General features: G+C 35.3%; 1 protein-coding gene across 5 annotated transcripts in view; it reads left to right on the top strand.

Annotated features, from left to right (window-relative positions):
* Positions 1 to 16,804, top strand: part of BMP2K (BMP2 inducible kinase) — a 130,790-nt gene that overhangs the window by 42,270 nt on the left and 71,716 nt on the right. For all 5 annotated transcript variants that reach the window (XM_030313614.1, XM_030313613.1, XM_030313615.1 and 2 more), the window contains exons 2-3: positions 9,699 to 9,817; positions 13,728 to 13,833. In XM_030313614.1, coding sequence (XP_030169474.1) covers positions 9,699 to 9,817; positions 13,728 to 13,833 — 225 coding nt within the window. The remainder of the gene's footprint in view (positions 1 to 9,698; positions 9,818 to 13,727; positions 13,834 to 16,804) is intronic.

Below are 16,804 nucleotides of genomic sequence, written 5' to 3'. Positions count from 1 at the left end.
TTTGATGCTTTGACATCATGTAAATATTCTATTTCTCATCAGCCTTCATCTTGAATTTTGATATACATTGATGATTCTTGCTGAGTCACTTTCTTAATATTGTACTTTTCAATTTTGATACCTTTTCCTCCCCACTCCATTGACAGTCTCTGTCATTTTTGGGAATGAGTAGTGGCTTTCAGTGTTCTGGGCAAGGAAGTAGGGTGTGAACCATCGTTCTAAGAAACATTTAATGGTAGTTCTATATCTATATAACTTCTTCCAAGTTGGATTTTCAGTTCACAAGTTGAAGGGCTCGTTCCCACAAGATTGCCTTTATTTCAGGTGCCTGGGGGGCCATCAGCACTTCTGATGACTGGCTTGACTGCACATTTGGGGTTTCCCATGATTCTTCTTCAGATTTGATAATTTGCTAGACTGACCTACAGAATTTAGGAAAATGTTGTATTTAGGATTACCATTTTATTATAAAGGATACAAATGAACAACCAGGTACGTAAGGCAAGGTACGGAAGTGTCGGTCAGTTAGTGCAGGAGCTTCCGTCCACATGGAGTCAGAGTGTGCTACTCTCCTGATACGTGAGTATGTTCACCAACAGGAAGCACTCTGAACCTTGTTCTTCAGAGTATTTGAGGCTGCTTTACATAGACACAATTGATTAAATCACTGGCCGTGTGATTGACCTCAGTCTCTAAACCCTCTTTTCTCCTCAGAGGTTGGGAGGTAGGATGGGAGTAGAGCCAGGAGGCTGAAAAGTTCTAACCCTCTAATCATGTAGTAGGTTTTTTCTGGGGCCAGCCTCCCACCTAAAGGTAGCTAGGGGTCCTACCACCAATCACCTGATTAGCGTAACAAACACACTTCTGTGGGGAATACCAAGGGTTTTGAAGCTCAGTGCCAGGAACTGGGGGACAAGGTCCAGATATATATTTTTCATGCTTTTCATATTTGTAGAGTCAGAGTAGTGCTTTTAATAAACATAATTTGTAGGATATTTCTACCCAAAAATGAATGGAGGAAGGGTTCATTTAGATATTATTTTGAGTGGTCTAATAGGTTGCTTTCCATTAGACACTGCTTTTAAGTAACCAAAACATAGAGGTGGTTTATTATGTTTGGGGGTGGGGGGAGGTTATTTTTAGCCTTCTGTAACTTTTGCAAATTTCCAAGCCTTTAAAAAGAAGTATTATTTTACAAAGCTAATTTTGGTTTTGAATCATGTATGCCATTTTATTTATACCTGGATGTACAAATGATTTGGGGCATGTTGATACAGGTAAATATTGTCTCTTTGAATCTTAACTGTATTTATTTATATTAGCTTGTTTATCAAGGCATGTGTTTATATTTCTATTCTTTGTATTCTTGAAAATGTGTAGTATAAATCTTCATAAGATGGACTAGTATTAATAACAGCAGCATAATAGTGATCATAGTAGTAACTATAACAGCTACCATTTATGCAGTAGGTGATATTAGGCACTTTACCTATATAATCACATTCACTCTTTATAATAGCCCTGTGAGATCTTATTATATTTGCCAAATGCATGAGGAAACTAGGGCTCAGAACTTAGCATGCCTTATGTTCATATAATTAGTAATGTTGGAGTTAATATTTAATTCCAGATCTTGACTCCAAAAGCTTTGCTCCCTTGCTATGATGGATTCCAAGAAAAAAATTTAATGGAGTAATTGGCCATCATTCATTGATTCATTCATCCAATAAATTATAATTTTGTGCTCATTAACTTATACCACGTATTACTCTGTCTTCCATTTATATGTAACAGTGCTTGTTGCTTCAAAACCTCTAATCCCCTGTAGTGTCTGTTATTAATATAAAGGATCAAGTACTATTGTTTCATTTCTCTGGTTAGTCTCTTTTTTTAAATGGTGATTTTGGAATACCTAGTCTTGCTCGCAGTATAATATCTAGGGTTTTTTTTTTTTTTGGTCATTGACTAGTAAGATGTAGATTCTAGCATATCTTCTGGACATTTTTGTTATTTATTGGCATCATTCTTACTATTATGTATTCAGTTATCTTACAGTGTTTATCTTACTGTGATGACTTTGGAAATAGAAAACCATTGAAGCAACTGTAAAAATTTTCAGATTAATTTCAGTTAGGCAGTGAAGTATTTGGTAAGATGATGCCATCAGTATATAATATGCCCATTTAAAAATAGTATGAGTGTAATTATGCTTACATATTGCTTGTGAGATGACCAGATAAAGATATAGGGCTAATGCCACCCCTTACTAAGGCAAATTTGCAACCATTTAAAAATTTTTTCTGTAGCATTTAGATCTTCTGTTTATCCTGAACCTCAGAATTTCATGATGATGAGCCTTGATATGGATCTTTTTTTTTAATTTTTAAATTTAAATTTTAAAATTCCAGTATAGTTAGTGTGCATTGTTATATTAATTTCAGGTGTACAATATAGTGATTCAGCAATTCCATACATTACTCAGTGTTCATCATGATAAGTGTATTCTTTTTTTGTTTTTTAAAGTTTATTTTGAGAGAGAGTGTGCTCTTGTGAGTCGGGGAGGGGCAGAGACCAAGGGGGAGAGAGAATCCCAAGTGGGCTCTGTGCTGACTTTGGAGCTGGATGTAGGGCTCTATCCCATGTTGCTGGGATCATGACCTAAGCCAAAATCAAGAGTTGGACTTAACCAACTGAGCCACCCAGGAGCCCCATGATAAGTGTATTTTTCATTTTCTTCACCTATTTCACTCATCCTCCTACCCACTTCTCCTCTGGTAACCACCAGTTTGCTGCCTATATTAAGAGTCTGTTTTTCTCTTTTTTCCTTTGTGTTGTTTCTTAAATTCCGCATATGAGTGAAGTCATATAGTATTTATCTTTCTGTGACTTATTCACTTAGCATTATACCATCTAGATCCATCCATATTGCAAATGGCAAGATTTCATTCTTTTTTAATAACTAATATTCCATTGTATATATGTTGGGCTAGTGCTTTACTTTTGGAAGCTCATGTACTTCAAGTTTGGGATTCTATGTGTGTCTGTTACGTCTTTGGTATACTTTTCTTCTTTATTTTCTCTCTTTTCTCTTCCTGGAACTTCTATTATTGTGATATTAGATCTATTGGACTGGTCCTTTTATGTTCCTGTCTTTTCTCTCTTAGTTTTTTTGTCTGGAAAGTTTCTGGAAATTTTCCTTAATTTTATCTTCTAGCTTCTCTGTTAAACTTTTTCTCTTTTGATCCCTTAGTCTAAATATGCAAAAAGTCATTCCTCATTCTGTGCCTTTCCCTTTATTAGGACCCTGCTCTTATTTCATGACTACAGTATTTTCCCTCCACTCTGAAAATATTTATAGGTTCATTGGATGATTTCTTTAGCTCCCAGCATCTCTTCAACGTTCCTTTTTTCCTGTTTGCTTCTTTTCATCTCTTATTTATGTTGGAGGCTTTCTGTGAATGATGAAACTTTGATGTCTGGTTTTTTTGTTGTTGTTTTGTTTTTCATTTTTTTTGTGTTTTTTTTTTAAGAGTGAGTCTCTTTAAAATGATGATTGAAAGGGGTTCTTGCACATTGCAAGGGTTTCTTAATTCCGGGTTTCACTTTAGTGTGATGAGTCAGAAAGCTACTTTGTTTTCATTGTGTGACTCCCAAATTTCAGTTTCTGTATTTTTTTTTTTCTTCCATCTAGTTTCCAAGAAGAGAACTTCTCTAATCTGTGGTGATTAGTTTGCACTGTATGTGTGTATGTCTGGTTGTTGTAGCTGAACAGTGGTCTTGAATTGAGGTGGAGATTATCTTTTCAGTATGTAGACTTTTACTTAATTCTCTTATTTTTAGGACTATACTTTTCCCTCCCCTCTCCTGTCCCCATGCCTCCAAATGGTGCTTGGGGTCCCAGGTTACTGCTGGTTTCGCTCATCCTGCCTGGGTATAATGTTGGAATGTGGTAAGGAATCTAGTGGTCTGACCACTTCTATGAAGTCTTTAAGCCATTCTTCTTATTTTCTCATTGCATCATTGCATTCAAAAGGCCCCTGTAATTCTTTAGTTTTTCAGGTTTATGCCATTAGACTAGGCTTGCTTCTTGCTCGTCCTTCCTCCCTCTCCCAATCAAATGCTTTGGGTGGTCTTTCTCTGTTGTGTTTAATCCTTTACCATGTGTCCGTAAGTTTTTCATTTCCCAAAATTTTGTTGACATGTCTTGTCTCTTTCATTCTCTTTGACCTTACAGATTTATGCCTTTGAAAATCCTTTATTGGGGCACCTGGGTGGCTTAGTCGGTTAAGCATCCTACTTCGGCTCAAGTCATGATCTCATGGTTTGTGGGTTCAAGCCCTGCATCGGGCTCTGTGCTGACAGCTCGGAGCCTGGAGCCTGCTTTGGATTCTGTGTCTCCCTCTCTTTCTGCCCCTCCCCTGCTCGTGCTCTGTCTCTTTAAAAAATAAACAAACATTAAACAAATTTAAAAAGATCCTTTATTTTTATTTATGGAGGAGTACAGTGGTAAATGCTAGGGTTGAGACCACCATAAGTTAATTGCAAGTCTCTTGACTTTGTGTGACTTCCTTTTGTATGCTGCTTTTACCCTATAGCAGTGGCTTTCCTTTCTCTGTTTTAAGGTGACAAGTACTTTTCTCATTTACTTAAAATAAGGTTTCTACATTATTTAACAATTACCAGTAAAACATACACCCCTTATAACATCTAACACTACAATGGCAAATGAAGGAAAAATTGTTCTTCTTCCCTTAATTGTAGGATTCTGAGCCAAGCTTGGTGTCTGTCCCTGCATACTGTTTTTTTCTGTTCATAAAAACATTTAACATGTGTTTTTAAATTTGAAAAACACACCATCCACATACCTAATGGAACAAATGATAGACCAGGAGAAAATATTTGTACTTCTCGTATGTTAAGAGAGTTTTATAATGCTTTCCTACAATTGAAAGAAAAAGGTAACCCTTTCGAAAAAGGAACCAATGATAGGAAGGCAAGTCACAGAAGAGGGAATGTAAGTGGCCAACAAAAAAGAAGTAAAGATGCTCAGTTTCCTTGATAATGAGAGGAAAACAAGATAGAAATAACAATGCCCTGAGTCTTTTTCTCTCAAGTTGGCAAACTTTTAAATGTCTTAGTAACTTCTAGTGAGCATGTGAGAAAACTGTCTCTTTAATGTTGCTACTGGAAGTTGCCATAACCTTTCAGGGTTTCATCTGGCAGTATCAAATTTGAAATGCGTTTTTCCTTTGCTAGACTCTCCTTGGAAATCTGTGCTACAGGAACAAAACACCAGTCCTTAAAAATGATTGTACAACGGTGTTTAATGCAGCATCATTGTCAATAATGGCAAAAGATAAATAGAATGCCAGACTAAGCTGAATGACCAACAGTTTGGAGATGATCAATTTGTAATACTTATGTGGTATAGCATACTATACAGCTTTTTTAAAAAAAGAATGAGTCAAGCCATGTGTTACTGTAGTCCGTGTAGAGGATTCTATTTTTTTTTTTTTTCAACGTTTATTTATTTTTAGAGACAGAGGCAAAACATGAGGAGGGGAGGGGCGAGAGAGAGGGAGACACAGAGTCTGAAGCAGGTTCTAGGCTCTAAGCTGTCAGCACAGAGCCCGACGCAGGGCTCGAACCCACAAACCGTGAGATCATGACCTGGGCCGAAGTCAGACACTTAACTGACTGAGCCACTTAGGTGCCCCGAGGATTCTGTTTTTGTCCAAAAAAAAAAAAAAAAAAGGTCGGGGGGAGGAGACGCTGCACTTTATTTATATAGGGATATATATGTTTTGAAACCAGACATTTGTATAAACTTTATTGGATAAAACCTACATTAAAGTTACCTTAAAAACAAACTTAATACGAGTATAAGGTAATTGGAGGATTTCCTGGGTGGCTGGCACTTGAAATCAAATGGAGGCTTGTTCATTATGATTTATCTCAGGCTGACTACGATATAAAACTAATATCTAATATCTAGGTCTTGCTGCTTTCTTGTTTGCTTAACCCAGTGGACTTCTTAGCCCTGTTCTCAGGATTATTTTGTTACTGATGAATTCCTACTCCTTTGGGTACTTGTAGTTGGTAAATTGACATCTCTACCGGAGGAAGTGCAGGGAAGATAAAGAAATAAACTGGTTCTATCATTCATGTTTTCATTCTTTCGTGTTATCTTTTTGAATACATTTCTGAATACATATATACACCATCAGCAAATTAAAAGTAAGATAAATGAAAACATGGAAAAATAATGGCTTAATAGGAGGAATAACTACTGGTTTATCAGGAGGAAAAGTTCGTCTGTAGAAACATACGCCTGCATTCATAAACAGTTAACCCAGGGCACCTGGCATCTCTAGAGCAGTGCTTTCCAAGGTGGTATTCAGTCAAGTGCAAGCTACATTGTCATTATTTTAATACTGCTAATTGAAACAAATTTAGATTGGCTTAAAGCCACTCCTTCATTTAAATATGATTATTTTTTGTGTTGGGTTGGGGACAAAATAGGTGATATTTAAGTTAGGAAGCTCGTGGAATTGTTTTAGCATGTGAACCCCATGTCCTACCCTGGAAAAAAATGGGGAGGCTAATAATCATTGCTTTTCAGAATGTATACCCACAAATTGGAAGGAATGCCTATATTATATGATTTGTAGATTACAAAAGATAGTAGTAATTTTAGCTTTCATAAATACACATTTATTTCCTACTTTACTCTGCCAGACCAGTATCTGTGATTAGTTCTTTTATTTTCTTGGGATTTTGAGAATATATGGAATGGTTAATAGTACCCTCCTAGTCCCATATTTGGAATTGAAAATATAGAATTAATTTAATAACTGTGCCTTGACTTGGACTTGAACTGTATTTTGAATTGGACATAGAAATATATAATAAGTGGAATTTGTGGTAACTGCCAGTAATCTTGTGATATATGTATCCAGTGAGTTGAGAATTGAAGTACTTGATAATATAGTCAGAACGCTAGATAAAAATTCTGAGGAAGTGATGAGTATGAATTGGATTGGTCATGAAAGACTTCTTGGAGGAAAAATATGTGTTGAAGCATTTGGTAGATATGGGTTGGTGGCAAGCAGATGATACTCCTCTCTTGAGTTACTATAATGTTTTAACTAGTTAGTTACTTCCTAGTACATGCATTATTCCAACAGAAATAATATTAGCTTATAAATAATCAGAAAATGCTGGAAAATACAGTATTTGGAGAAATGCAAATAAATTATTCCTCTTCTCAAAGCAGGCACTATTCATGACCATTATTTACCTTGTTTAGGTATAAATCCACAGTTGATGTTAGAAAGTTAGAAAACATTTGCTCAGATCTATGTCTAATTTTGGGTGAATAAAATTAACAAACTAGCTTTTAGGAACAATGGTTTTATGAAGAAAACTTAATGTGTTTTTCCCTAATTTTGCTAATTCATTGGCATAAATTTACTTTGTTTTGTGGGTGGTTGAGAATGGTTATATAGGATCCATGATTTGTCTAGGAACTTTTTCTCTGGTTCAGTGGATACTTAACAAGGTTGTATATCAGAAACAGCTGGGAGACTACTCTCCACCCCCTGGTTAATAACTTATTTATATTATTATATATTTTATTTATATTATTTATATAATTATATTATTTTATATTATTTTATATTTTATATTATTTTATATTTTATATTATTTTATATATTTATATTTTATATTTTTATATTTTATATTATTATATATTCATAAGAACATAAACAGAGGTAGAAGAATAAAATGAGCTGGGGGATTTTTAGCAGTATATTTACTAGGCCTGACTGAGGCTTTCTGATTCAGACTTGTGGTCAGAACTTGGAAAACTATTAAAGATAAATTCATTCTCTCTTTCTCTCTGTCTCTCTTACCAGCTCACCAGGCAATTCTTATGTATAGCTGTGTTTGGGAAGCATTGTTCTAGGGTAATCTCTAGATAAATATCTAAAATCAAATGCTGTTTAAATGATTTATCTTGATCTATACTCATACTACTTCCGTGTCTAGATCTAACTTTTAGCATTTCTTTAATTTTTTTCATAAAATTTGAGTAGTTTAGCACTTTATTAGTGCTACTAATTTGTTAATGTTTGCATCTGAAATCAATGCTAAGTGAACTTAAAAAAAAAAAAAAAAACACCTTGCACTGTTAGAGCTTTTACCTGAAATATCTTTCCCAAATACCGCCTTTTTCTCTCCTGATAACTGCCTTGTGGGTTGGTTGATTTTATTTCTTCTACATTGTATATATATGTAGAAACCCAAATCTAGAAGGTGGGAGACTTACAGTTTCCTGTAACTACAGTTGGGGATATGGAGACCCTGGATTGAATTCATACTGATTCTGGAGTGTCTTAGGAGCTCTTTTCCCCCTACCATTTTATCCCCAATAGTTTGCTTTTCCTTTCACTGATTTGCATTGAATCAGAGTGCAGGTGCTGTATCATTGCTCAGGATGTGCTTTATAAGGCCTATCAAATTGATAAAAGTGACGCACCATTTTTTGTTTTAAACTACATTAAACAACACAGTAATCTTTATACCAAGATGGGTTTTAAAAACGTCAGGTAGAAGTCTTTGCTTAGATGTGATGGAAGTAATTGTTCTTTAGAATACCTAGCAATGTGTTTCAGATTTGCTTTCTCAAGTTCAGTTAACAGACTGTCCATATAATTGTGACATAGATAATGAGGACATTTATATATTGTAAGAGTTCTGGAAGGAGGTAGTTCTAGAGTTGTCTAACTCAGTAGCCTAACTATGTCAGTGTTCTGGGTCATTTTTTCTCTGATCCTTTTTTCTGCCATTGCCACAGATAGCTGCAGTAGGTCTAAACAATCATATTCATATACCACAAAATCCAAAAGCCAAAGGAAGATCATGGGCTTCTTCACAAGTCTCTCTCTCTTTTTTTTTCTGGGTGGACAGTCTTTCCCTAAAATCCCCAGCAAATTTTCCCTATGTCCCATGGCAAAATTTGTTACATGTCCCATCCTAAATCAGTTACTGACAACAGGAAATGAGATTCCCATTATCGCCTTACAACAATGTTGGTTCATCCCCTGGAACTGGAGAGGGAGCCACCCATCTGATCCTGTTGATGTTTCAAATAACATCAGTGTTTTGTTATCACAGAGAGGGGGAGGCTAGTGGGTAGGCAGTCCTAGTATGTGCCAAAGTATATAGTAATACAGTTATGTTGTGACATTTTCCACATATTATGTAAGAGCTATTCCCAGGCAAAATGGAATTTTAGTATTTTAACTTTTAAAAGGGAAGCATATTCTGGTTTTTTTTTTTTTGAAGTTTATTCATTTTTGGGAGAGAGAAAGACAGAGAACGAGTGGGGGAGGCGCAGAACTTATGAACTGCAAGATCATGACCTGAGCTGAAGTCGGATTCTTAACTGACTGAGCCATGCAGGCACCCTTAGAGAAGCATATTCATTTGAGATGAATGTTATTCTCTATGTATTCCTTTGTGATTAGCATAAGAATCCAGTGTTTTGTTTTTAATCTAATAAAATGATTGCTTACTGTTATTTTTGTCTTGTGTACAATTTATTTCCCACTGAGATTAAGCTCCCCAGTGATATTCCATGATTTGATAGCAGTTTCTGAGTCTTTTTAATTAATCGTTATTTGTTCTTCTAGGTGGATTCTCCACGGTTTTTCTGGTGCGGACACATGGTGGAATCCGCCATGCATTGAAGAGAATGTATGTCAATAACATGCCAGACCTCAACATTTGTAAAAGGGAAATTACAATTATGGTAAGTGAAAGAGTAATTCCATTGTAAGAATTTGGTGTATTTTCTTTTGGTTTTGCACTAAAACATTAACCAGCTTTTTTGGCAAGCTGCTTATTGGTTTATGTGCATCTAGAAAACCTTTGAAATGCATTCTTTATAGACACACTTAGGCTAAATATAGCCAGTCCCTTCCTCTCCTTTTTCCTTGCTTCCTTATTGTAGTTTGATGGGCAAACTACTCTACTTTTTCTCCCCCACCGTCTTTTAAAATATATTTTAATTGTGGAATGTTGTGAGAATAGAAAAATTTAGAGAATTATGTGATGAATATCGGTTTATGCACTATCCAGCTTAAGAATTAAAATCTTACAGGTACAGTTGAAGCCTTCAGTGGATTCCTTCCTAGCTATATCACTATACTGTTCTCATCCAAAAAGAAGCCACTGTCCTGAATTTGGTGTTTACTATTCCCATGGGTGTTTAATGCATTCACTGTTTGTGTTTATATTCACCAACAACAATTAGTTTTGCTTTTTGTTTTTATTTTTTATTATTTTTTTGAGAGAGAATGAGGCCATGCACGCGTGAGCATGAGCAAGGGAGGGGCAGAGAGAGAGGGAGAGAGAGAATCTTAAGCAGGCTTCACATGAACATGAGCTCCATCTCAAGACCGTAAGATTGTGACCTGAGCTGAAATCAAGAGTTGGATGCTCACCCAGGTGCTCCTGCTTTTCATTTTCAAATTCATGCAGTAAAGTTTATTGTTGTTACTATTTTTTTTTTGATGTACTCTGCAATATATGGTAAAATATCCATATCTTCCCTTATGAGTAAGGGAATTTTTTTTTTAAATATTGAGAAGTAAAAAATATTTTAATAGGTTATTGACAGAATTTCAGTAATTTGGTTAAATGGTTAAAAAACTACAAAATGAAAGTTTCTTTTTTTCTAGGGTGTCTTATTCTCAGTGCTCTGATGGCTTGTTGGTGTTTTCCTCTTCTTCCTTCTCCCCCTAGTCCTCCTCTTCTTTTCTTCCTCTTCTTCCCCCCTTTTCCTCCACCTCTTCTTTTCCCTTGTCTTCCTGTTCCCTTTCCTCCCCCTCTTCCACCTCTCCTTCCTCTTCTTTCTTCTCTTCTTCCTCCCCTTCCTCCCCATATTCCTCCACACTCCCTCTACTTCTTCTCTCTTTCCACCTCCTCTTCCTTCACCTCTTCTTTCTCTTCCTCCTCCTCCTTTTCTTCTCTCCTTTTCTTCTGTTCTCTTCTTCTTCCTCATCCACTGTTTATCAAGTGCTGTATATATACATATATATAAAATTTTTGTGTATGTGACCTTTTCTGTCTGGTTTTTTCACTTAGCATGTTTTTGAGGTTCATTCACATTGTAGAGTGTATCAGTACTTCATTCCTTTTTATGGCTGAATAATATTCCATTGTATGTGTTTGTCTGCCTCTCTCTCTCTCTCTCTCTCTCTCTCTCTCTTCACCTGTTGATGGACTTTTTAAAAACCATTGATAGGCATTTGAGCCATTTCTACCTTTAGTCTGTTGTCAATAGTGCTGCTATGAATATGTTTGTATATGTATTTATTTGAGTATCTGTTTTTAGTTTTTTGGGGTTTATATCTAGGAGTGGAATTGTTGGGTTATGGTAATTCTGTGTTTAACTTTTTTAGGGATCACTAAATTTTTTTCCATAGCAGCTGAACTATTTTATGGTCACACCAACAATGTATGAGAATTCCAGTTTTTCCACATCCTTGTAAACACTTCTTAATATCATTCCTACTTATCCAACTGCTAAGAGAGAGATTTCCCATTTTGTATCAACATCTTTATCAATACACATATTTTGATCCCTTTTATTCAAAGATAGGCACATTTATATAACATGACTTACCTGATTCTTTTATTGTCCCTATTCCTTGGTTAGATTAGACTTGATTATGCTTTGAGATTTGTTCTTTAAAAACTTTTTAAAAAGGCTATTAGTCAAAAGGGTGAAGAGATTTACCCCAAGATAGTAGGGGTTCTTAGGTTAAGTTTTCTAACTTGTGTCTAGATACGGTACCATTGTGCCATAATTCTTGCTTTCAATAGAATTTGTGTAATTTTCAGAGATGTAAAATTTGGTCATCATCAGTAGCAGCAGCACTCAAATTCTGTGCTTTTGAACAAGAGAATTTAGGGAGATTAGCTCATTAGAGCAGTGGTCATCCAACTTTTTTTGATAACCCATCTCCCATTATATTTATGTATTTATGAATTACATGTTCAGCTACTGTTAGGTAATATCTCAAATAAATAATATCTCAGTTAAAACCAGGTTTATTGATAGTGGATGTGAATTTATTTTTTTTAATGTTCATTTATTTTTGAGACAGTGAGAATGGGGGAGGAACAGAGAGAGAGGTCAGACAGAATCCAAAGCACACTCCAGACTCTGAGCTATCAGTACAGAGCCCGACACAGGGCTCAACCCCAGGAACGCAGCAACCGTGAGAGATCATGACCTAAGCCAAAGTCGGACACTCAACCGACTAAGCCACCCAGGCGCTGCTCCGGATGTAAATTTATTTTAAAAAGTATTGTTGATAATTGTTTTTTAATTTCCAGACAGACCTAAATAGATTATTATTTTTAACCTCATTATATGCTGATGATTATCTTGTACTATGAACAAAAATGTCAGATCTGCCATTTTTTTCTTATTTTCTTGTATTATTAGTATTATCTTTTTAAAAAAATTTTTTTAAATGTTTACTTATTTTTGAGACAGAGAGAGACACAGCATGAACAGGGGAGGGTCAGAGAGAGAGGGAGACACAGAATCTGAAACAAGCTCCAGGCTTTGAGCTGTCAGCACAGAGCCCGATGCAGGGCTCAAACTCACAGACCGCGAGATCATGACCTGAGCCGAAGTCGGACGCTTAACCAACTGAGCCACCCAGGCTCCCCTAGTATTATCTTTAACCTGTGGTTACTTAATAGAAAATTTTTTAGCCAGTTGTTCATTTTGTAAGTTATTTAGTTTAAAAGTATATACATTCATAGGTCCACTTAGCTGGGTACACAGTATTTTGTAGGCAAAACAAACAAATGAGAGTGTAATTGTAAGTTCATAAATATTAGAGCTTCATTTTAAACAATTTTTTGGATAAAAATAAATATAAGTAAAAGTTCTGATATTTTATTCTTGAGTCCCAAAGGACTATCTTGCCACACTTATTTTGGAGACTTTTGGTTTTGAGTGAACCATCTCTTTTTTCCTGATTGAATTTAAAAATTAGTGTTCAAAGGGGCACCTGCGTGGCTCAGTGGTTAAGCATCTGACTTCAGCTCAGGTCATGATCTCATGGTTTGTGAGTTTGAATCCTGCATTGGGCTCTCTGCTGTTAGCACAGAGCCCCCTTCAGATTCTGTCTCCCTCTGTCTCTGCTCCTCCCTTGTTCACTCATTCTCTCTCTAAAAAATAAACATAAAAACAATTAGTGTTCATTGAATATTTGCCTGTTAGAAAATGGCAGCCACATGTAAGTAAACTTTTTAAAAATTTTTTTTCAATGTTTGTTTATTTTTGAGAAAGAGAAAGAGAAACAGAGCCTGAGCGGGGGAGGGCAGAGAGAGAGAGGGAAACAAGCAGGCTTCAGGCTCTGAGTTGTCAGCACAGAGCCTGACGTGGGGCTCCAACTCAATAGATCATGACCTGAGGCGAAGTTGGACACTTAACCAACTGAGCCACCCAGGCGCCCATTAAGTAAACTTTTCATTGGAACTACTGAAACCTTTTTGAATTGTGTCAGATTCTATATGTATGCTTAATTCACTTTTGTGAAATTCTTCAAATATATTAATTTAGACTTCAAATCATTGGTAATAGAGCTTTACAATGTATTTTTAATTTTTCTTTTTTTTTTTTTTTTTTTACACAGAAGGAGCTGTCTGGTCACAAAAATATTGTGAGTTACTTGGATTGTGCTGTTAACTCAATTAGTGATAATGTATGGGAAGTGCTTATCTTAATGGAATATTGCCGGGGTAAGTATTTTTCTGCATTTGTTTTATACTGAAAAAAAAGTTACCCTTAAAATGGTTTACTAGGTGTCTTGGTTTCTCCCAGGGCAGTTGTCACCTGATTCTAGACACTTATTGTAATCTCAGCTTTAATTATCTACTTAAGGAATGCTGTTAAGAAATATTTAAAATAGGGGTGCCTGGGTGGCTCAGTCAGTTGAGCGTCCGACTTCAGCTCAGGTCATGATCTCACAGCTGGTGAGTTCGAGCCCCGCGTGGGCTCTGTGCTGACAGCTCAGAGGGTGGAGCCTGCTTCGGATTCTGTGTCTCCCTCTCTCTCTGCCCCTAACCCTCTTGCATTCTGTCTCTCTCTCAAAAATAAATAAACATTAAGAAAAAAAAAAGAAATATTTAAAATCTAGTCGTCATTGCTGTACTGATGATATGAGCATGTAAATGACGATTGGAAAAATGCTGTTGTGTTTAAGACAAGAAATCTGAATGAGTGAAGAGCAGTTACATATCATGCTCCCTATACTTTTATAGTCCAACTAAAAAAAGCATAATGTGTCAATATTAGTGTTACAAGATTTTTTTCCAGCACTCCATATTAACTTTCAGTATATCAAATGTAATAAATTTAGATGCATTTTGATCTGTAATATTTATAAAGTTATATCGTCTTTTTGGGTTCTTTTATAAATATCAGAAGATTTGAAATTAATTTGAAATTAATCCATTTTCTGCAAACTTCTTAAAAAATTTTTTAAATCAGACTGTATCTGATTTGGGTTCTAGGGAGCCTTGGCTTATATTTATATAAGCCTTGGCTTATATTTAGATTCTCTTAAGACAGTTATGGTTTTTAATTATGATATTATGAACACTTGTCATTTCCTGAATGTTGGAGGAGTAGGCTGATGGTAATGTTGGAGAAAATATAGTTTCATTTATTCTAGTCTTGTAAGGAGGGAAGGACAGGGGAAAATGAAGTGAATCAGAATTATAATATCTATTATGATATATTTAAAAATTATTTCCATATATATTATAAAAAATTAGATGTTTTCCTGATTGTTTTCTCTTGTATATATCTCATACTGTAAAACATTGTGATCTCTTTAAGGAGAAAATGTTGATGTTCTTTACTCCACTTTCCTGAATTCTGTCTAGCATTTGTGGTACTAAATCTTGGCTGGATAGAGTAGCTGTTGGTTATTTGTAAAGATAGCGCTTTGCTAATTTTTTAAAGATAATTGAATCTAGCATAATCATAACCCTGGATGAGTTTAATTGATAGTCATCCAGAAGACATTTTAAAAGGAGAACCGAATGAACTTCAATTTTTAGGGGACAAATTTTATTTTAAAGTAGAGGTATGACCTGAGGTATGTTTTGAAGAAGGCATTCTTTTCTGCTTTTTTACAAACTTAAAAATTTTTTTTTATCTGGTTTGAATCAGCAAGCTGGTTCACATGAAATTTTTATTTTTATCAAAGTAGTACACGTATATGTTTTAAAAAGTCAAATGGTTTTGTTAAGCCGTGGCTAAATCAGTATCCTCCTGCCCCATTACTCTCCTCAGAGGCATTCACTTTAAAAATGCTTGAGGTATTTCTCATATTCACTTCCATATTTCTACACGTCATTATATAGAGGAAAGTGTGTAGTTTTAATGAGATCCTTAGAGTATGAGAGAGGGGGAACTTAGAAAATCAGGAGAAGTATGTGATTCTGGGTATGAGGAGGCTCTTGAATAAAAGTTTGGTAGTGCTCTTTCTGGTTTTATGTTTTGCTTTTTATTACTGTTTTTTAAGTTTATTTATTTTGAGAGAGAGCACAAGCGGGGGAGGCAAAGAGAGAGAGGAGAGCAAGAGAATCCCAAGCAGGCTCTGCACTGCCAGCACAGAGCCTGACATGGGGCTCGAACCCACAAACTGTGAGATCATGCCCTGAGCCGAGATCAAGAGTCTGACGCTTAACTGACTGAGTCATCCAGGCACCCTAATTTTATGTTTTAGATAATATCTGCAAGAAAAGATTAGGATTTAACTGTCAGAGTTTTTTTTTTAATTTTTTAATTTCAATTTTTAATTTTTAGATTAAATTAATAATCGGTATTTAAATTATTTTGCTTGCTGTTTAACTGTGATATGTGATAGCCTGTAATTAACATTTTTGTTTTTGTATTTAAAATTTTTTTCCAGGAGCTAATATACCCATTGATAATTGCCTATTTTCCTTCATATATGTTAGTAGTTTAGCCCAACATTCCTCAATAGAAATGCAAATCTTTATGTAGTATACTTCAACATTTACATATTTGTGTCAGTTTTATTTTTTCTTCCATAGAAATATCCTTTGGGGAGACTTCAGTTCTGCTTAATTTTGAATAGCATTTAGCTGTGCTTCTAGGAACTCCCTATGCCTTCTTCCTATCTTAGACTCTCTACTACTCATACTTCCTCCCTTGTTTTTACCTACCTCCTTTGAATAGAGTACATTTTTTCAGTAGCTTTCTGATAATGGATTATGGAAAGAAGCATGTTTGAAACCTTGTATAGAATTATTTTTATTCTGCATCCATATTTGATTATTCATTTGGCTGGCTAAAGTGTTGTAGGTTAGAAATAATTTTGGGCTAGAATTTTGAAGGCATTATCCCATTTTTCACCTAGTTGTTACTATTGAGAAATAATTTTGGGCTAGAATTTTGAAGGCATTATCTCATTTTTCTCCTAGTTGTTACTATTGAGAAATCTCATGCATTATGATTCTTCACTTTTTTTAACGTGACCTCTTTTTTTTTCCCGTGGACACTTAGAATCTTTGCTTTAGCTCTAGCATTCTAAAATCTTAGGTATATCTGCCTTGGTTATGGGTCAGTTTTGCTATCTTTATTGCTGGGACTCAGTTTTTTTCTCTTTCATTTTCTCTGTTCCTCTCTTTGTCTTCTCTTTTTAAAAATTCTAATTGTGTTGGGAGTTCCTTAAAT

This window comes from Lynx canadensis, chromosome B1, assembly GCF_007474595.2.
Source record: "Lynx canadensis isolate LIC74 chromosome B1, mLynCan4.pri.v2, whole genome shotgun sequence".
Lineage (NCBI taxonomy): Eukaryota > Metazoa > Chordata > Mammalia > Carnivora > Felidae > Lynx > Lynx canadensis.
This window is presented reverse-complemented; position numbering and strand designations above follow the sequence as displayed.